The 21,843-nt window shown below is 47.8% G+C and overlaps 1 protein-coding gene across 1 annotated transcript in view; it reads right to left on the reverse strand.

Moving 5' to 3' along the window:
* ABTB2 (ankyrin repeat and BTB domain containing 2) overlaps window positions 1–21,843 on the reverse strand; it is a 160,147-nt gene that overhangs the window by 16,774 nt on the left and 121,530 nt on the right. Inside the window, exons 3-4 of the mRNA XM_084774970.1 lie at window positions 20,909–21,122; window positions 1,126–1,278 (exon numbers count right to left, since the gene is read on the reverse strand). Coding sequence (XP_084631096.1) covers window positions 1,126–1,278; window positions 20,909–21,122 — 367 coding nt within the window. The remainder of the gene's footprint in view (window positions 1–1,125; window positions 1,279–20,908; window positions 21,123–21,843) is intronic.

Consider the following 21,843-nt stretch of genomic DNA (forward strand, 5'->3'; position numbering starts at 1 on the left):
TACTTCATAGCTGTTTGGTTTATTGTTATGAATCATATGTAAACATTTTTGGAGCTAGGAGAGGAATTAGGTTGAGAACCGCTGCCCCCAGAGAGTGCAAAGTCTGGCTTCTCTATACATGGGCTAAGGCACTGGACTGAGCCCTTCAGACCTGTCTGCTGTCAGGGATCAAATTCTTAGATCAAAATAACCTATCAAGGGACCCCACTGAGGAGAAAGCAGCTCATCGTGGGCCAGTGCCTGGGCCTTAGCACTTGGCCACTACATAAAGCTTTCACAAAGCAGGCTGACCTTTAGCCCATCAAGTGGGCATTGTGGCCAACAGCTATCTTTGCCCCTCTGTGTCTCTTCAGGTTGCCTGGTTAGGCCCTAAAGTATCAAAGACATGGCAGGAAGAGGCTTAGAATGCCATGAACAATCAACACAACCTACTAAGAACCATCATAGTAAAACCTCTGTTTACACAGGGCAAACCAGACTCATTTATTCTAAATGAGTCCTTTAAGTAGGTCAAAGTATGGGAAACTCATGAACCTGGTTTGGGCACAGTTGGGAAACAAGGCACCCTCAGGCCAGGGCTGGCCAGCAGGAGCTCCCCCTCAAAGAGCTTCTGCAGCAGACCTGTCTGCAGGAGGGTTACCGTGGGAGGCATAGAGCACAAGTTTGGGGAAGGTATGAACCTGGTCTCAAACTTAGGCACCTCTATGGGCGAGCTGCTGTCCTCGCGACCTGCAGTCTCTTCATCTGTAACTGAGCGGGCATTAGAGCCCTCTTTAAAGTTGTCACAACGACCAAGATATCAGGCAGAGAACAGAAGAGCTCAGCACAGGGCCTGACACAAGGAAACCGTGGTGGATAGAGGAACAGAGAAAAGAACCTCCCCAATCAGTCAGCACCCCAGACTCGCCCTGTGCGTGCTCTCCAGCCCACTGGTCACAGCCAAGGCCTAGAACAAAGCTGTTCCCACACCTGGCTGTGGCATTTGTGGAGGATACTTAGTGCCACTCAGGTGCCCTTTAGCCTTGCTCCGAGGCCCACCCAGCCACTACAGGAAGCAGGGAGCAGAGGGGGTGTTGTAGGTGTTAGGATACGGATGCTATGTTCCCCTTCTCCCGGGCTCCATACTTGAGCTGGCGGGGCTCACAGTCCAGGCCTGGTAGCAGCAGCCGGGCTGCCTGCCGGATATCGCCACTGTCCACGGTGAGGCTGCGGCGGTGTTCCGCGTAGGTGATTGCCACCCGCATCCATTCCATCAGTGGTGGCAGCAGCATGAAGGGCCTGTGAGGCAGCAGAGAGAGAGGTCAGGTCTGAGTGCAGTGCTTCACCGTACACAGAAGGGGGCTCCTCAGCACAGGGCCTCAGAGAGTAGCCCGGCGAGCCTCGCTTTATCCTTCAGAGCTCAGTGCCAATACTGCCTCTGTCCAGGCAGCCTCTCAGGTCTACTATCACAGCCTGCTAGAACTCTCCTGCAGGGTGGCATGTGTCCTGTCATTCTGACTGGCCTACGGTCAGGAAGGTCTCATCTCTGTATTTACCCAGCCTGGGTCCTGACCCAACAGGTTATCAACAAATGTATGTTGACAAGACTGAAACTGTGGATTAGCACCTGTTACTCAGCACAACACGTGCAGGTTTTTACTTGGACCAAGTCATGTTTCAGCTAAGAATGGCATCGATCTATCACATCTGGAGCCGAGGGTGGTGGCATATACCTGTAACCCCAGCACTTAGGAGATGAAGGCAGGACGACGATCAGGAGTTCAAGGCCACCCTTGGCTATAAAGTGAGTGTGATGCTACTCTGGCCTTCAGAAGCCCTTGTCTCAAAAAAAATTATGTTTCTCATTTTCAAGGGCATGGTGTTGATTTGTGTAGAAATTGGGACTATTTAGGAGAACTTGTGTAATCTAGGAGGGAAAAAGGCCATGAATCATCACTGTCTGACCTACCCCAATTAAAAAATGTCCACTTGAAATCCCCCCAAATATCTGTGAATTTTCTGATTCTGGCATTATGAGGCTGGAGGGCAGCACAGAGGGACACTTCCACATATATCCTTAGCCCACAGAGAAGTCTTTACTTAAAACATTAGCACCGGAGGCTGGTCCCTCATGTTTTTCCACTGTAGTTAACCACAACAAAGAGCAAAGTATAGCCATTAAGTGTCGTGTGTGTGTGTGTGTGTGTGTGTGTGTGTGTGTGTGTGTGTCTCACTATGTAGTGTATGTCTCACTATGGTCTCACTATGTAGCCTAGGCTGGCCTCTAACTACTCATGTTAGCCTCCTAAATTTTGGGATTGCAGGCATCACCAAGCCTAGCTATGCTATTAAACCCCTGGTTGTCAACATTGTTAGTGCTGCAACCCTTTAATACAGTTCCTCATGTTGTGGTGACCCCCAACCATAAACTTATTTTTATTGCTACTTCATAACTGTAATTTAGATACTTTATAAATGATAATGTAAGTATTTTGGAGATAGAGGGTTGTCAAAGGGGCCATGACCCATGGGTTGAAAACCACTGCTCTAAGGCAAGCTCCAAGGGGATGTTCAGGAAGCACAAGCCCTAGTCAGTGGTCCTCACTCATTCCCTCTCCCTATGTGTGCCCCATCAGCTCACTAAACAGAGGATTCAGTGTGGATAGCCTCAGAAATGTATACTGAGGAAAGGCTGAGTCTCCATTGCATCACCCTGATTAGAGACTAGAATACTGAAAACTACACTTCCCAGACTCCTTTGCAATTGGGATTCTAGATGCAAATCCAGTTTTATAAGTAAGATCCTGCTTTATAAGATCCCGGAAGTAACAAGAGGCAGAGGCCACCTTTGTGTCTCTGCTGTTTTTGCCAGCAGACCAGATGACAGGAGGCATGAAGTCTTTCTCTTCCTATAGCATTCCTTGTGTCGGGGCTCTATTTCTCTTGTGTGCTAGAGGCAGAGACAGCAGTAGTGAAAACAACAAAATCTCAGTCCTAAATCACTTCTCCAAGGACTTAAAATGCTCAAACCCAGTGCAGAGCTGTTCCTGGAAGCTGGTCTAGACTCTGCTCCCTAAGTCCTTTGTGCGGTTTGGTTAGTGTCTAATTCCCTGTATTAGGTCCCATCCTGTTTAAAATACCTAAAGCGATTTCTGTTTCCTGAATTGAACCCTGATTAACACTCTAGAAATCTAAATTATCCCTCTGCTTCTAAGGTGGAGATTAGTGAATGCCTTGTCTCCAAACAAAGCTGACCTTGACACAACAACCAACCTGTTCAGGTCAAGGATGGCTTACCCACCCCTACCCTCCACCTGTGGTCCTTAGGCAGGTAAAATGATAAGCCATCCTTTCTGGTAACATCCTCTTCCTGGGCCGGGTTTCCAGAATACTGTTTCTTTTCTACTAATTCATCCTGCCCACTGGGCATGGTAAGAAGAGCAAGCCTGCATTATGTGATATTCTGGAAAATCCCTATAAAAATTCCCACCTCCACAGTCATGCTACAGGTTCAGATTGCAAATATGTGGGGGAGCGAGATGGAGGGTGACTGATGTGTGTCTTCCTCAATGTCTCTCTCAGTTTCCTCATCCCACTTTTTGCTGCTTCCCAAAGCTGAAGTTGGCTGGGAGCCCTTTTGTGCTGAAAGGCAGTTGGCTGCAGGGCCGGGGCCAGGAGCCCCAGTCAGGCTGAAGAAAGCCCCTCTGTGCAGCCGGCTGCCTGCTGAGATAATGCTGGATCCAATACCTCACAGCGGCCCCGTTCTTGGGTGTTTTTGGTCTCAAGTCCCTTTTTACACTACAGAAAGTCACTGAAACCCTCAAAGGGCTGTATTGATCTTATTTGATGACACCAACAAAAAGTAAAACAGAGAAAATGCAAAAACACATAAACACATGAGCATTCCAAAAGCTAGCACAGTGCTAATATCACGTCAAAAACCATCGGAGCCAGGCATGGTGGCGCATGCCTTTAATCCCAGCCCTTGGGAAGCAGAGGCAGGTGGGTCACTGTGAGTTCAAGGCCAGCCTGGTCTACAATGTGAGTCCAGGACAACAAAGGCTACACAAAGAAACCCGCTCTCGAAAAACAAAAAGCAAAAACAAACAAACAAACAAAGCCATTGGAAAACTCCCTGGGTCATTGTGAAAATCAAATATCACATTCTTTTCAAGCAAGCTGAAATGTTGTGGTGCGCACCTGTAATCCCAGCACTTGGGGAGGAATAGGCAGGTGGATCTCTGTGAGTTTGAGGCCAGCCTGGTCTACAAAAAGAAGGAAACAAACAAAACCCACATTCTTTTAAAATAAATTTGACTCTCTACTCTCCCAGCAAGTGTTCTGGCTGTCCCAAGGGTGGTCACAATTTGAGGACTTCTGCCTCAAAAGACCACACCAGGTACCTGTGCTGATTAGGAGTTTTTATTTGTTTGGTCTTTTTTGGTGGGGGGGGCAGCTGGGGGAGACAAGGTCTCATTATGAATCCCTGAAAGCCCTGGCTAGGTCAGAACTCACTATATAGACCAGGCTGGCCTCAAACTCACAGAAATCTGCTTCCCTCTGCCTCTTGAGTGCTGGGCTTAAAAGTATGTGCCACCATACGGGGTGCCACTGAGCCAGGGGTTAGTTTTCATCGTCAACTTGACATAGCCTAGAGATAGTTGGGACAAAAGACTCTCAATTGAGGAACTGCCCAGGTCAGATTGGCCTGTGGCCATGTCTGTGAGAAACTGTCTTGGTCAAGGACTGATGTGGGGGAACCTAGCTCACTGTGGGATAATAGCATCATCCCTAGGCAGATCAGTCTGGACAAGCTACCAAGAAAGCCAGCTAAGCACGAGGCAGTAGGCACGCTCCTCCGTGGTTCTTGGCGTCTGCTTGGCTACCCGTCCTGGCTGCCCTCAGTGACAGACTGTAACTTGTGAGATGAGATAGTCAGGGTATTTGATCATGGCAGGAGAAAGGACAGCTAGCATAGTGTGTAAGGACAACACTGCCCATGGCTGGAAACTCTGTCCTGGTGGCACACAGTCCAGTGAGGACTGATGTGGCACAGGGCTTTCACACACACTCCTGAGGACACTGCATCCTCCTGGGCAGCATCCTCACTGGAAGGACGTTCTAGTGGCTTCAGTGCAACTGAACTGGCTATGGACCCTCAGGCAGGCCACTGCCTTTTATGGGCCTGGCCTTCTGATAAAGGAGGGGTTGCATTAATGTCCGTTCATGTTCTTCAGTTCCCTCTTCGTTGCAGTAACCTACAGCCCAGAGACAGAATGGATGGTTCTGGAGGGAGACTGGCTGGCTGGTCAAACCTGTGTGACTGTACACATAGCTTCACCTCTTATAGTCACAATTTCCGTATGAGCAAAATGGGTCTAAATTATAGGAGAACCTTCCAAGGCAGCTGTAAGTTGTACACAAAGTACTTAGCAGAAGAACACTGAGAACGTGGTATGTTCTCCATAAACGTTAACTATTCCTACCACTTTAGTATCTGTTGATAAAGAAAACACAAAATAGAAAGAAAAAAACAAAAAAAAAAAGGCCATAGGAATCTGGCCCTATTAAATGCCTCAGCTCCAGCCTTCTTGCAGGCCAGCTGACTCCCTTCTTCTCCTTGCCAGCAAGCATAAACACGTAAGCCTGCAGGCAGGATGCCTACTATCCACTCCAGCCCAGCTCATAAAACAGAGAAAACAAATGCAACCACTATACTGAGAGGGAGCTACAAACTTCTGGAGGCACCAACTCTTGCCTTGGCAATGAAGAAACTCGCACAGGAGAAGAGGTGACTGCAAGAAACAGTCATAGAGGCTTGTGGGTCACTGACGGGTGGTGGTGGGGTGCTACTTTAAGGCATCTGCAGCCCCCAACACACCCTGCATGCTGTTTGTGCCTAATCTAAACACCACTGCACACACAGTCTGCTGCTGTGATGAACAAAGCAACTTAACAGAATCACTGGCTTTTTCTTTTTTTTAGCAGCTGTCTTTGTGGGCATTAAGAACATAAAAAGAAGAGAACTGACTCCCAAAAGTTGTGTTCTGACCCCCTGCACACACATGCTGTGGCCCTCTCTGCCCCCAAATAAACACATGAATGCAATAAAGACATTAAACAAACAATAGAAAACTACTGGGCTAATGGTGGAGTCAGCCTTGAATTTAACCCCCAGCACAGCAAAACAAAAAAACCAAACAGAACAAGTTACTATCTTGGGAGAGTCCATAAAACACGCCAGTGAAAACTTTTTTTTTTTTTCTACATGACCCAGGACAATTCCTCTTACTGCCAGAGAAGCTGAGGGCCCTCCCCAAAGTCACTCAGAAATAGGGGTGTAGAACCAGTGTCTCTCACTGCTCTACTTCTCACTACCTATACTGGCGAGCCTAACTGTGCCCTTCCAAGGGTGTCATAAGACCTCAGCAGGACGCAGATAGCCAAGGCTGTCTTATTCTCTTTCTTTCTCTGTTTCTTAGTCTCCATCTCCTCCGCCCCCCTCACAAACACACACACACACAGAATATAAATACGTTTCTTCTTTTTTTTTTTTTGAATAAGTATCTTAAGGTCTTGATTTTTGAGAGGTCCCTGCAGCCTGGAAAAAGGTCTGCCCCCATACATGTTTGATTTATTAGGACGAGGGTCCTGTAAGCAGTGTCTTAACATGGAACAGGAAACACCTCCACTTTCCAGCTCAAAGCAGGCTCTGTTCTTTGAGGCAGGGAGGGGCCTTGGACCAAGAGTCTGCTTGGCAGATGAGCACTTGCCTGCATTGATAGGCCACGGAGTCCAAACCCTGGGCAGCAGAAAGTCTTGTGTTTCTGTCCCCAACCTGATGGGTTGAGGTCTGTATCCCTTTGAATGTCCCAGAGGAAGAATTGGAAACGAGAACAGGATATGCCTAGTGGCTAAGGCTATGAGTTCAGGCCTCAGCTTCACCCTGGAAAGGCTGGGGCAGGGTTTTACTTGCTTCTGTATAGGGACATGGCAATTCATGGGCTGGGAGGGTAGGGACAGGGACATCAGCTTTAGCTTTTCCCCATAAGGATATTCCTCCATCTCTAAGCAATGCCTCACCCACCCTGAGAGCACCTTGAAGCTTAGGAAAGGAGAAACCTGAGTGCCTGACAGGGAGTTGTTACTGTGTTTTCTGCCCTCACATCTCAACTCCTCCAACTTTGCCCCACCTTCATCAGGAGGCTTGGTAGAGCTATGAGGCTGGTTGGGTGGTTTCCCCTGTCCACAGACTTCACAGTGAAGCATCGCTGCACCTCTGCATCCTACCCTACCATCTGGGCAGCCAGGGCAGAAACGTTGCAAAGGTTGCCAGACTGTTCCACCAAGAGACGATTCCACAGATGAGAGACTTCTGTGGGAGGGTTGGGGTTGGCTCTGGAGTGCCAGCCTGAGGCCCTCTTCCTGGTTTTCCTAAGACTTCCAGAGCTGCTGTGGCCCCAAACCAAGCCGAACGCCCATGCAAAATAAAGCCAACATTGTCCTCCTCAAGTCAGATTCCACTCCGGCACAAAGGAGGCGATTCTAGTTTGCCTCACATCTTGGACTAATTACTTTCCTAGAATTGCCTGGTAAACCAGAATGGTTTGGCTCAGCTTGGAGTGAGAGCTAAGCACGTTTCTTTCCCTGGACCCCCAGGCCTGTGTCCCCCCCCCTCCCCCCCCCCCCCCCCCCCCGACACACACCATGGATGATCTTAGTAGAATCCCTGTTTGGAATCAGGTGACTTCTGTTGAAGGCGGGGCTTTGGCTTTCTGGGGGTGGGGACGCTACAGTTTCTTATTAAAACTCATCTGGTACAGATTAGAGGCAATAGAAGACGTTTGGCAGATATGCAGCACATGATGAGGATTTCTAGGTTTTTGCTGTTTTGTTAATGCTTGGGATTGAACTCAGGTCCTTGAAGAAGCATGCACTCTGCCACTGAGTTACATCCTCTAGGCCTCTAGGGTACTGTGCTTTTTGTTTGTTTCTTGGATGAGGTCTTGTTATGTAACCCTAGCTGGCCCAGATCTCACTTTGCAGATCAGATGATCAGGCTGCCTCATACTCGATCCCTCTGCCTCTCAAGTCCTGGGATTACGGGTGTGTACAACCTGTCTGGCCTTCTCCAACTTAGCTGTATTTTTGTCAAAGCTGGCCTTGAACCTCAGGGCTCTAGTGACTCCTGTGCATCAGTTTCTAGAAGAGATGGGATTGGAGTTGGCTGCTTTGCCAGACTGAATGCAAACATGGGTATCAATTTCAAACTAGTGGCCTAGTCACGATGAGCTATTGCTTTTCTTCTGGCCTCTTGCTAGTGGTTGCTCTGGAGGTCTCAGTGGAGTCTGTCAGCAGTGGAATGTGCAGTCAACTGTGTGACAATTGGGACATGAGGATGAAAAGAAAATCACTAACAAGTAATGTTTACAGAATAGACAGGTTTTTTTTTTAAAGTCCCTTACATCTATTGAGTAACCCTCACAGCTACTTTATGAAGCACATACTATTACCACTAGTGTGTACTCTTACACATGGGCAAACCAAGGACCCTGTGTCATTCATGTAGCAACGGCAGAGCTGGGGTGTGAACCAGGAAGTGTACAGCCATCCAAGGTCCTTCTCAGAATATATTTCACGACCACTCAGATTTGTCCTTCAGTCCTATTTGTTTTATTTTAATTTTAAAAATTACTCATTTGTGTGTGTGTGTGTGTGTGTGTGTGTGTGTGAGAGAGAGAGAGAGAGAGAGAGAGAGAGAGAGAGAGAGAGAGAGACAGAGAGAGAGAGAGAGAGAGAGAGAGAGAGAGAGAGAGACAGAGAGACAGAGATAGAGACAGAGACAGAGACAGAGACTGATGACTGACTAGAGTTTATGGGAATCAGTTCTTTCTATCATACTGATATCAGGAACCTAGCTCGGGTTATCAGGCTTGAGTGCAAGGCCTCTACCTGCCAAGCTATCTCACTGCCCACCTTCACCGCTTTGACAAGGCCTCACTATGCAGTCTCAGCTAACCTGGAGCTCACTATGTAGGCTAAGTAGGCCTTCAACACAGCATCTGCCTCTAGGCCCCTAGTTATTGGTGTATGCCACCATGTCTTAGGATGCTTTAAATCACCACAACTTAGGATGATTTAACTAAGGATATTTTAAACTTTTGGCTAAGGCAAACATGCACCCATTCAACTATCATGCTTTTTACTTTCAGTTCAGTATTAAATGAACATTTATTACATACTTTCTGGGTTTAAGATCCACTTTTGGGGGCGTCTAGGCATGGTAGCACACACACCTGTAATTCCAGCACTTGGGAGGCAGAGGTAAGAGAATCATGACTTGATGGCCATCCTGGGTTACAACGTGAGTTCAGCACCAGTCTGGGCTATGTAGCAAGACCAGACTGAATCTCAAGAACACAAAACAAATCCAAAAATCAAATAGTGCCCAGATCAATGCATTTTGATTTGAGATGTGACCCATCTCACAATGACAGACATCTGTAATATGTCTCCCAATCTGAACCACTTTTGAGAGAGAAGGGGAGTGCTGTTACCAACATAGGGATGACCAGGCATAAAGTGATACTTCATCCTCAGTGTTAGGGCACTTGACTAGAGTATTTTTGTCTACAGAGGTCCCCCTGCCTGGCCTATTGTCCCTGTTTTCCAAGGATGATCCCTCCCACCCACTACTAGCTTGGCACATCTCCAGACTCCCCGTCAGCAACACGCCCTATGACACACAGTACTCGCCGGGTCTGTATTCTTTTATTTGTGTGGGACTTTGAGGGCTTTTCCCTCAAGTACAACTTTTCTAAAGGCTCACTGTTATCTCCTGCTGCCTGTCAGCACAGAAACTCCATTAGGGACCATCTACTGAGTTTATAACAAAGGGCCTATTTCTTATTCCACCCTTGGGTCACATCCTCCGGGGTCCATTCAATCCTGAGCTGCTCCTGAAAGTAAAGAGGAACTGCCTTGTCTTTTGCTCCTGAAGGCTTCAGGTAACTCGAATATTAACACATTCTTTTTGGATAAGAAACAATGTCTTTAATCCCAGCACTTAGGAGGCAGAGGCAGGCGGATTGCTGTGAGTTCCAGGCCAGCCTGGTCTACAAAGCAAGTTCAGGACAGTCAAGGCTACACAAAGAAACCCTGTCTTGAAAAACCAACCAACCAACCAACCAACAAACAAACAAAAAAAAGATGGCCATATCCCATGAGAACTTCCTAACCAGAAATTACTTCCTGGAACCTGACAGACTGAGGCGAAGGTGGCTCTCAGAAAGTAGTTGGACAACTGAGACAAGACAGGGAAAGGGAGAGGGAGATGTGGTGGTGATGTGGTTGTGCTGACATGTGTGCAGTCTTGAGTCATGTTGCAAAGAGCACAGCCACCTATCCTTGGCAGTTGGCCTTGACTCCAGTAGTATCTTGGGTGGGTGAGGAGGTCTAGGTGGTGGCACTGGAGACTGCGTGCAGGCCACCACCACACCCGTTTCCATGCAGTAGGGAGGGCCTTAAGCCTTCAGTAGAGGCTGTCAGACCCATTCTCAGGGTAGCACTTCTCAGCATTGCTGCATGAGGGTGGTGACTGATCCCAGCAGGCCAGGGTATCACTGCTACCCACACACTGGGTTGTAGCAGTGTGACAGTCAGCCTCTGTGGTGTGGCTCTCTCAGATGATAGGTCACATCTCATTCACAGGGCCCAATTTCTGCCATATGCCAGAGACACACTTTCTCTTCCACACTTGCATGAGATAACCAAGGACCACATATTCTCTCATCACCTAAAAGCGAGGTGGGCAAGGAATTCTGCCCCATGTAAGCACCCTTCCCTCGTGGGTACTTGCTGTAGCTCATTGGCCTCTGCCAGCAAGGCAGCCTCATTGGGATCCCAGGGCCCCCGCTGTCCCAAAGACAGCTTCATTTATCCCATAGACATCTACCTGCTGGGCAGGGGAATATGGTGGGGCCTTTGGGCTAGGCCCTTGAAGTGGGCACTTCTATTTGAATGTAGCTGAGTTCCCCTTACCACCTGCAGTCTAGGGAAGGAAAGGGACACAATTGAGTGTCACATATAGAGCTTCTAGGAACTTTGGGGAGACAAGGTGTTAGACAGAGATAAACGTGTAGGGAGGAATTCCTGATAGGTAACTAGTGACCCTATGGATGAGGATGGGGGTCTTGTGAATGGTAGGGAGTATGCGTTCCAACACAGCCAGAGAATGAGGAAGAATAGGCAAGCTCCTAGGGTGGGTCTCACCCTGCTTTCTACACCTACAGCTTAACCACAGCCCTGTGAATACTCTGGCACCGGCTTCTGAACTGCATACTATATTACTAAGATCTGAGCCCAAGGCCATTTTCAAATTACCTCTGACCCTTCAGGGCTTGCTAGGGGATGTTTGTCATCAGTTCATGTTTTCCCAGTGTGGAAGGCAAGGCACATGACTCAGGTCACATAGCAGGCAACCATAACTAGACTGGCCTTCAGAAAACATGACAAGTATATACTCTGGGGTCTTTCATGATGCCCAGCTGCCATACAAGGCACACTGAACCTGCTGGCTGCCAGAGAAGTAGGAAATGTAAAGGCTCACCGCTGTGGGTCATGGACCCATGCTGCCAGACTCCAGCTTTGTACTCAAAGCCTCAACAGGCTCTGAACTGGAGGCTGGACAACAGAGTCTCCAATGGGGCGTCCCAGGCTCAAGAAGGATTAAAAGCCCTATTCCAAAACTGCAGATAGTAAACAGGGGAAAGGGAGGGGTCAGGGCAAGCCACAGCCAGCTGAGAGGCTGCAGGTCCCGGTTGTGTGGGAAGAAGTAAGTGTAAGGAGATGCCTGGCAGGCAGGTGAGGGCAGGCCAGAAACCAGCCTGGTCTGGCTCTTGATCTGCAGAAGTTCCTAGCTTATTCTCATCCTCAGGGTCTGAACCATCTCCAGCCTGGCCTCGGAAGCACCTCAAGAAAGCAGGATCAGTTCCCTTGAGAGCTGGAATTTCCCCACACGGAGGTACTCTCAGAAACCCAGCCATATTGTAGACAAAAGGGATTGTTGCTGCCCATGTTATTAAAAAAAAAAAAAAGAAAACTGCAAATGAATGAAGCCCTGGGCCGGGCAGTTCCCAGTCTTCCTTTTTGTGAAGACTGGCAGTTCCAACAATGGGACAGGAAATCCCAGGCAACGGGCAGCCCACAGGGGCACTTGTCAGAGGCCTGGCCAGGATCCTGTTCTGTCTCCATACTCTATTATCTGGCACTGCCACTTTCTTTGTCTGCCTCAAAACCCTGGCTCGCTCCTTCTCGGATGTTGGCAGATGCCTACATTCAGGCTGGCCACCCAGAGCTTGAAACCTCAAGTCTGATGGGAAGCAGTTGAGAGGCAGTCACCCATGTCACAGTGGGGGTGGGGCAGGGGGGTGATGGAAAGGCCTGAGTCTTGCCCTCTCAGTCCTGGAACAGCAAGAGATTTACCACTGTGTACAGTGAGGAGCCATTGGTTTATCATGATCAGAATTCTTGGCCTGAGCTCTTCCTAGCTGAGACCTTGGCATGTCTGTGTCCTCCCCAGGACCTCAGTCTGTTTATCTGTAAGTGGGAACAAGAAGAGCTTCCTCCAAAAGCTATAGGCAAGGGACTGTTAGGGAACTGCGTAAAGTGCTTCAGGTTTGGTCTTGCTGTTGAGGATCTACACAAAATCCCTTAATGTTCTCTAGGAATGATGTATCCTGGGCTGCCATTAGAACTCACTGCTGACTTACTACCCCTGTGGATTGTGTGTAAGAAAAGGAATGGGAAAAGTGGACTAACAGATTCTGCTGAGCTAAATTCTTACTTGTCACAAAAACAACAAAACCAAGTCAGATAATATTGCTTCTAGGTATGCACTGGCAGCAGGTCACACACAGGTACCATGGTACCTTAGCAAGAGGCTTGGAACACAATACACCATGAATGTTGGAAAGTGATTGACAGAAAATTTAGGTGGTAGAGTACTTTGGATGGTAGTCTACAATTCATCTAAACTCTAAAACTTTAGTTCCCAACAATTCTCACCTAAGTCATTTGGGAGGTCTGGTCTACCTCATCCTCTTCCCCCACCCCCCCTGAGGTTCCTCACCTACTATTGCTATTGAGTTACAAGAAAGTAGATAAAAACCGAAGAGGGGAGTATAAAAGCAAAGGGGAGAAAATATATACTTTGAGTAGACATGATTTTTAAGCTCATCAATGTTTTGGGATTACCTGTGAATTAAATATGACTTAGCTATTTTAGTCTTTCCATAAGTTTATGATAATAACATTTGTACGGGCATTAATAACTACCACATATGGGAGCTTATTCTGTGGCAAGCTCTCTGTATTTGATCCCCACAAACTCAGTTGGAAATAGGTCAAGTCATTTCCATTTCAAGTAAGGGAATGAAAATTTGGGAAAGTAAATCACTTGCTTGCAGTCACAGAGCTGGTAAATGGTAAAGCAGGATCCCCTTTGTCCTAACCTCACAGACCTCAACCATTAGGTGCTATTGACAATTTTGTTAGCTGAAGACAATATTTAACTGCTGAGTGTTTCAGGGGCTGTTCTATGTGCTAAGAACACCTCAGAAACAAAGACGACTCATAATTCTTACATTCTCAAGGGGTGAGAAAGAGCCAGACAAGTAGATTAACACCTAAACAAGGTCATTTCAAATACGAAAAAAATAGGGAAAGGTGGAGAGACAGCTCTCTGTGTACTCTGAAAACTACATACCAGTCCTTTTGGAGGTTACTGGAAATGCCAAGTGGGGAACATAGAAGCAATACTTAATTCACTGAATAGCTATTATTTCATTTACTTCCATTTTGGGTAAACAGATGGAGATTTAATGCACAAAAAGCGGGGAAGAGTCAGGGAGAAAAGAGCTTAACATTGCAAATCTTCTTGAAGTGGTATTTAAGGGAATCACAAGTCAGTAGCATGAAGCTACCATCGCCATCATCTCTATTATTTGGTAAGAAAACACTTTCGCAAGCTGAGCAAAAGATTAACGAGCCACTTAGTCTCAACACTCTGAACGCCAATCGGTGGGTGCCTCACTTTATTTAGAGTGCTTGTCTGAACATCACCCTTCTGCACCTGGAACAAAACAAAGGAAATAGATGTCTGTCCTCGCTGTGAGGCTCATTTGTGTAAGGGTCATGTCCTCAGAACTTGGGGAGCTGCTTAAAGAGGCAAGCCTGCAGTTCCATTTTACCAAGAGGAAACTGTCTCACAGTACCAGAGGAATAAAGGCTGAACTGGACCCTCAGAACACACCTGTGAGGATGCGCTCTCCAATGGCAAACTACTGGCCCACATTGAAATATTCGCTAAGCAGCAAATGGTAATGACTGGTGGGGATGCGGGAGTGGGGAGGTGGTCCTATCAAAGTGTGGATCATTTCTGTCATGATATACACATCTGGAAATACCAGAAGCCCTGTGTTTTTGTTGTTCAAGCCTGCCTGCATTTTCTGTGTTGTCATTTGAGGCCTAGATAAAGCCCCAGGTCTGATGTGCTGCCGCCATCTTTCAACAATCCTAGCCTTCTCAGAGATTCTCCTGAATGTGGTAATGAAGACATCAGACACACCACATGTTAGGCACTGTTCTAAGTGTTAATATACTGATCTTATATTAATTGATCTATGTTAATATAGTGATCTTATTATTTATATATATATATCTTGGAGCAACCTGAGGTTGCCACTATTGTTCCTATTCTAAGCAGCAATGAGACACAAAGCTGAAATGATGGGCATGAGGCCATCTGGCTTGGGGATTTGAAGCTAGGCAGGCTGTGAGCTAGAGGGCCAACCTAACACACTGCCATGAGACTGAGCATCCTCTTACACTGTTTGATGACTGAAAGTTCTGAAATGCAGCAAGGTCGAACTCAAAGAGTGTATTTCTGAACCCAAGTTTATACTTTTTTTTTTTAATTAAAAAAAATTTTTTTTTTTGAGACAGGGTTTCTCTGTGTAGCTTTGGCTGTCCTGGGCTTGCTTTGTAGATGAGGCTCGAACTCATATTGATCCATTTGCCTCCACCTCCCCCAAGTTTATTCTTTAGGTAAGGCTACACCAGCTGAATGAAGACTCAATGACACCAGATTCCATCCCAGTTCAGACACCGGTTTGGAGTCTGAGATCTTGGCAGGCTCCAGTCTTCTGGAGATGATCTCCCTCTACAGACAGCACTGTATAGAACTGGGCGAGGGAAGTAAGGAGCTAGAGCTAGGGCCCAGGGCTTGAGCAAACAGACTAGAAGCTATGTACTATAGTTGCTGCGCTTTTCTTCCTGGCCTTACTTTTTCAGGGTCCTGGGCTCTCACACACAGGACTGGTGACCTTAACCTGATTTGATCCCTCTGAACCTTTAGCTCTGTATCTCCTTCCATTCTTGATGGTTGATGACATCTTCCTGCAATCTGCTGGCAGGAGAACAGATCTCTTGCCTCTCCTGCCCATCTCCACGGTCCTCTTTGCCCTCATTCCTCAGGACAGTTACAGTCTGGGCTGTCACTCCAGCTGGCCAACCCTCTGCCTCCAGGCACTAGCACCATCAAAGACCACACTGGGCCAGATGGTTGCCCATCCTCCTCCAGGCCCCAGGGGAGGGAGAAGCAGACTCCTGGACCCTTGACAGGAGCTGCTTTCACTTCCTAAGCTTAATCTAGTAGTGACACACCCCACAGGGCAGCAGCTGTGACTAATCCTGTGTTTTAGGCCCAGCCTGGGTCTAGCTGGTGCTGTGACACAGAGCTGCCAAAAAGCAAGGCATCCTGGGAGAGCACAGGGAAGCAAAACTCTCAAGAGTAACAACTGGGGTCTTGGTGGAGGAGAGGCAGGTGAGGGTAGAGGGGCCTGGAGGAGGTAGACCTGAAAGCTGGGGCCCACTCATGATGCCTGAGAGCTTTAGGGAGAAGAGCTATATGCAGCAACTGTGAAAAGCCAAGGGCCTTCTGATAGGTATGGTCAAAGAAACAGAAACAGCTAGAAATGCTCTTTAAAGGGAAGATCGGGGTGCGTCTCACTTTATTCCCACCTGCCTCAGTGTAGAGTTATTTCCCCATCAGGCAGGAGACACAGGCAGACCTGAGGTCTCTGCCCCCAGAGTATGTACACTATTCCTGGATGCTGCCTGAGTTGCAGCAATAGAACACCTTCCCACTCCTTTCCATGGTGCCCTGCCCTGCCTGCCACCCTGACTGCCCACTTTTGTGGGGAACTCCCTTCCTAAGCATAGAGTACACAGGTCTAGGGGAAGGTTGCCTTCCAGAGAGCTACAGAGGCCCCAGGGAACAGCACAGGCTTAGCAAGGAATGTCACAATGTGCTCCACACCAAAGGGCTGCCAGCATGTTGCTGCTCTGTATCTGAAGGGCTGTGGTGACTCAAGGCTCCTCACTAGAAGGAATCATGGTATATTTACCATAACAAGAACAGAGAGGACTTGAATAGCCACCAAAATGAGTCCGCTAGGTATGAGGTACTGATTAAGTCACTTAATCCCAAAGAGACCCAGACAGCCATCAGTCTACGATGGAAGGCCTTCAGGCCAGGCGTTCACTGCCACACCTGGACTCACAGGCTGTGTTTGGGTTGAGTGCTTCTGAGACAAGAGGAAGGATCTCACAGGAAGAACAGGTAGAGTCAAGGGATCGCTCTGAGCTCACAAAAGCAAAACTCTAGCACCCTAGCAAATTCCCGTTACCACAGGAAGGCAAATTTCCCCCAGTGATTTGGTGGGGATGTTGGGGTAGCAGGGCCTCAAAGGCCTCTGGCCACACTCCAGCTCTCCACAGCCTCTAGGGTCTGTCCTGCCCAAGGAAATCCAAGGCCCAGCAGGACCTGCCTCTGCAGAAGGCCACAAAGGGCTGCTTACCTGGGACCTTTGGGACATCTGCTTGTCCATATTAAGATTTGAAAATTCCGGCTTTCACTGCCCCCACGGTGGTGGTTCTAATTTTCTACCAATCTAATACTTGTTTGAAATGATTCATGGAAAAATACCTTTGTGAGCAGCAGACTTGAGCTGCAGAGTGTGGTTTCCAGATAATCGGCATCTAAACACATACACATGTGTGCGTTACTGTGCGAACTTGGTGGCTACCACCACATGCAGATAGTGGACCCCTGCCATAGAGAAGCTTGATGCTGCCTGTTAGGAGCATGGGGGAGGGGCACTGTACACCCCTAGGGGCAAAGCCAGACGCTGCTGCCATAAAAAAAAAAAAGATGCTAGATTTGGGGTGAGGATCACTGCCCAGAGGGCTGAGCAGTCCAGCCCAGGGCAACAGGCTCAGCTCCTTGAGCACATGCTCCAAGCTGGCTTTGCTGGGGGGCCTCTCACCAAACAGCAAGGAAGTCTCCTCCTCTTCTCTCTCTACTGCTGTCTCCCTAGCCCTTGTTCCTTCCCAGCCAACTTTTGCAACCACAACACTTTCTCCACAAAGCAGAAACAGCTGGGTGCAGGGCCTGCGATCTGGCTCCGCCTCCCACTGTATGGGAGTGACTTTCAGAATGCCTTGGGTTCCAGCTGCAGCCTTGTGTTGGGTCAGACCCAGATGGGCCCCCTCAGCCTTCCAGGGAGAAAAAGCGATGCTGACATCATAGTGATATCAGTAATAGTAACAATGATGGTAGCATTTACTGCCATCATTACTCCTGTGTGTGTTTTATGTTTCTCCCAGCTACAGCCGTGGTTGTGAGCGCAGCCTCTGCGGTCTTGGCTAGTTACGGAGTCTTTCTGTACTCATGTATAAAACGAGGACCTCCTTCCTGCTAGGATGTGAAAGATAGGAACACACACCATAAAGTGCTCAGCATTGTGTCTGATACATAGTAAACACTCACTGAGCGCTGGCCGCCTTCCTGGAATCCTCACAGGCTTCTCTACCACTCCTGTATTTACAGCTGAGGAAATGAAGCACCGTGAGGTTCAGAACCCTGCACAAAGGTCTCGAGGGTCGCAGATGTCAGTGTTATTTGTACCAGGCCATCTGGTGCACGGCACTGCATGCTTTGCCCCAAACATTGCTGCATGTCCACAGGGGTGCCAATGTGTCCTAGGAGCTGTTGGTAACCAACCAGAGCACGGAATTCTACCTTAGCGTGTTCATGGCATGACCGCAGAGGCCCTGGAGAAGGGGGCTTCACTGTACAGCAGGCTAGTGACACCTGAAGACAGTCGAGGCAGCTGGGGAAGGCCACCTTCCTCTGGTGGGTGAAGCCCTTCAGGCTCTTTCCATGTCCTGGGCCCTCTTGGGTAGCAATAAGTACAAACAGCATTTCCAAAACCAAGTGAGGCCATTTCCCATATAGGAGAACACAACTTCAAGCCCACAGGAAAGGTACCTGCAGCACCTAAGGTTATTTGGGAGATATAATATGTCCCAAATGTTATACACACTTGTATAAAATATTTATGTATATAACATTTATTCATGTGTAATTATGTAGTATTAATGTATATATTATGTATTAAAATATTTATGAGCTGGGCGTGGTGGCACACGCCTTTAATCCCAGCACTCAGGAAGCAGAGGCAGGCGGATCGCTGTGAGTCTAGGACAGCCAAGGCTACACAGAAAAACCTTGTCTCAAAAAAAAAAAAAAACAAAAAAAAAACAACCAAATTTATGTATTATATAACATGTCTAAAATAGAAAATATTTATGTATTTTATACATAAATATTATACACATATTTGTTTTTGTTTTTGTGGTGACAGGTCTCTCTATAGAGCCATGGCTGTCTTAGAACTCACTATGTAGAGCAGGCTGGCCTTGAACTCAGAGATCCACCTGTCTTTGCCCTCTAAGTGCTGGGATTAAAGACAAGCACCACCATACCCAGATATTGGGGGTATATTTTTTTAAATTTTATTTTATTAATTTATTTTTATTACATCTCAATGGTTATCCCATCCTTTGTATCCTCCCATTCTTCCCTCCCTCCCATTTTCCCCTAACTCCCCTCCCCTATGACTGTGACTGAGAGGGACTTCCTCCCCCTTTATATGCTCATAGGGTATCAAGTTTCTTGGTAGCTTGCTATCCTTCCTCTGAAGGTCTCCCCATCCAGGGAACGTGATCAAATATGAGGCACCAGAGTACATGTGAAAGTCATACCCCACTCTCCACTCAACTGTGGAAAATGTCCTGTCCATTGGCTAGATCTGGGTAGGGGTCTGAAATTTACGGCCTGTACTGTCCTTGGCTGGAGCCATAGTTTGAGGGGACCCCTGGGCCCAAAGGGGGTATATTTTTTAAGAAGATTTATTTATTAAAATTTTTAGGCTTTTAAAAATTATTTTAGTTGGGACTCTAGGTGAGAGAGGTAAGGAAGAATGGGGAAATAGAAGGATCCAGAGGGCTCTAGAAACCTGCAAGAAGACCATTAAGGCTGGCAGATCTGGACCCAGGCAGGTCAGTTCAAACTACTGTTCCGGGGCCGGGCGTGGTGGCGCACGCCTTTAATCCCAACACTCGGGAGGCAGAGGCAGGTGGATCGCTGTGAGTTCGAGGCCAGCCTGGTCTACAAAGTGAGTCCAGGACAGTCAAGGCTACACAGAGAAACCCTGTCTCGAAAAACCAAAAACCAAAAAACAAAACAAAACATAACAAACTACTGTACCAACCAAGGACAATGCATACAGTAAACCTAGAACCCCTAGCCAGATCTAGCCAATGGACATCACATTCTCCACAGTTGTGTGGAGAACAGGGACTGACTTGGACATGAACTCTAGTGCCTCTATTTGGCCATTTCCCCTTGGTGGGAAGGTCTGGTGACACTCAGAGGAAGAGTAAGCAGGCTACCAGGAAGAGACCTGATAGGCTGTGATCATATGGTGGGGGAGGAGGTCTGCTTCTGTCTGACACAGACCTAGGGGAGGGGAATAGGATGAAAGAGGGAAGGAGGGGGAATGGGAAGATACAAGTGAGGGGATAACAACTGAGATATAATCTGAATAAATCACTTAAATAAAAAAATATTTTAGGTGTATGCATGTTTTGCCTTCATGTATGAGTATGTGCCACATGCATGCCTGGTGCTCGCAGGTCAGAAGAGGCCATAAGATCCCTGAGCCTGGAGTTATAGATGCTTATGGGTGACTGTGGTTGTTATGTGGGTGGGAATCAAACCAAGATCCTCTGGATAGCAGTGCTCTTCACTAGTGCTCTTAACCACGGCACTGTTTCCAGTTCTGGTGTATTATTTTTAAAACATCCTTCAGGTACAAAGTTTTAAACAGGTAGGTTTCTGAGACTTAAAACTGGAGTCCTGTCCTCACGTTTCCATGGCCACTCAGGCATCGCCTACTCACGCCCCTCAGTAAATCACCCTTGGGACGTTCACAACGTGCACATATCTTCAGCTTAGAAAGGGCTGGGGCCCGGAAGACAACAAAAACCTGCCACAGCTCCAATTTTCTCATTTAAAAACAAGCAGATGGGGCCAGACATGTCCAAGATCCCTTATAACAGTAGCACTGTCATCCAAACAGGTGACAGCTACCACTGATAGAGGGCCAGCTACTATTGCCTTTATGACTTTTTCTCAGTGCCTGCTCACTCGGCCCCACTGCCGCCTTTCCAGATCTGCAGGATGTCACCGTTTGTAGAGGAAACTGAGTTTCAAAGAACTGAATTAGTGCATGTTCTGCTGACCAATTCCACACTGAGGCTAAAGCCCACACCCCAGCCTCAGTGGCCCCACGATACATTTGCCCTGGGAAAAGAAATCCCACATTACACATGGGCCCTCATCTGTTTGAACACCCAGGCCACCCTTCAGACCTGCTGGCCAGCGCCAGGCTCCTTGCCCTATTCATCAGAAGATCAACATGTGTCTGTGAGCACTTGGTGCCCAGGCAACGAGGACACCTACCGTTCATTGTTCAGGGTCATTCTTGGGGGATCCAGGTTGGGGTTCTCCATGGACTCCATCTGTGGACACCTCAGGAAGTAGTAGAGTGTGTGGAGAGCATCAGGGGACCACGTGATGGGCTGCGGTGGCTGGCGAGCCTGGCGAGCGGGGCTGGTGCCTGGGCACAGTGGGTGACGCCCCTGCATGTGGTGCATGGCTCGAGAGACCAGATCGCCTGGAGAGGGGAAGGAGGAAAAGGACGGAGTCTGAGTGCCCAGCCCACGTTCTCCTAGGGTGGTAGCTCCCTTCACTTAGTATAATTACTGTTTACCCCAGAGTCAACAGGCTGAGGAGGAGACTGTCACCTAAATGCACAATAGCAATTTGGTTTCCCTTTCATTTCCAGTCTTGCCTCAACAGCTGAATTACAAACACTTGGCAGGGCTGTCTCCTCCAGAACTTATGCTAATGTGGTTTCCTTTTCAACATCTCCACTCTCTCCACCGCCCCAGGGGCCTCCCTCAGTTCTCTGACCATGGGAAGCAGCCAAGCGCAGGCTCAGTGGAGAGTCTCTCCTACACTGTCATGTGCAAAACCCTGGGGCTTGAAAGATAATGGCTACCACCATCTACTAGACACTCAACTATGCACAGAGGACACATTTCATTACAAATACAATTTAGTGGGGCAGTGGTGGCATATGCCTTTAATCCTAGCACTCGAGAGGCAGAGGCAGGCAGATCTCTGTGAGTTCGAGGCCAGCCTGGTCTACAAAGCCAGTCTGGGACAGCCAAAGCTACACAGAGAAACCCTGTCTCAAATAAATAAATAAATAAATAAATAAATAAATAAATATAATCCTTACCGTGCTAAGAGTCAAGTATATCCCCATGTTTAGATGGAGAGATGGAGGCATTGAGACTTACCTGCTGAGTGTATTCTAACCCCATGTGTTC

This window comes from Acomys minous (genome assembly GCF_964271855.1).
Source record: "Acomys minous genome assembly, chromosome: 3".
Taxonomy (NCBI): Eukaryota; Metazoa; Chordata; class Mammalia; order Rodentia; family Muridae; genus Acomys; species Acomys minous.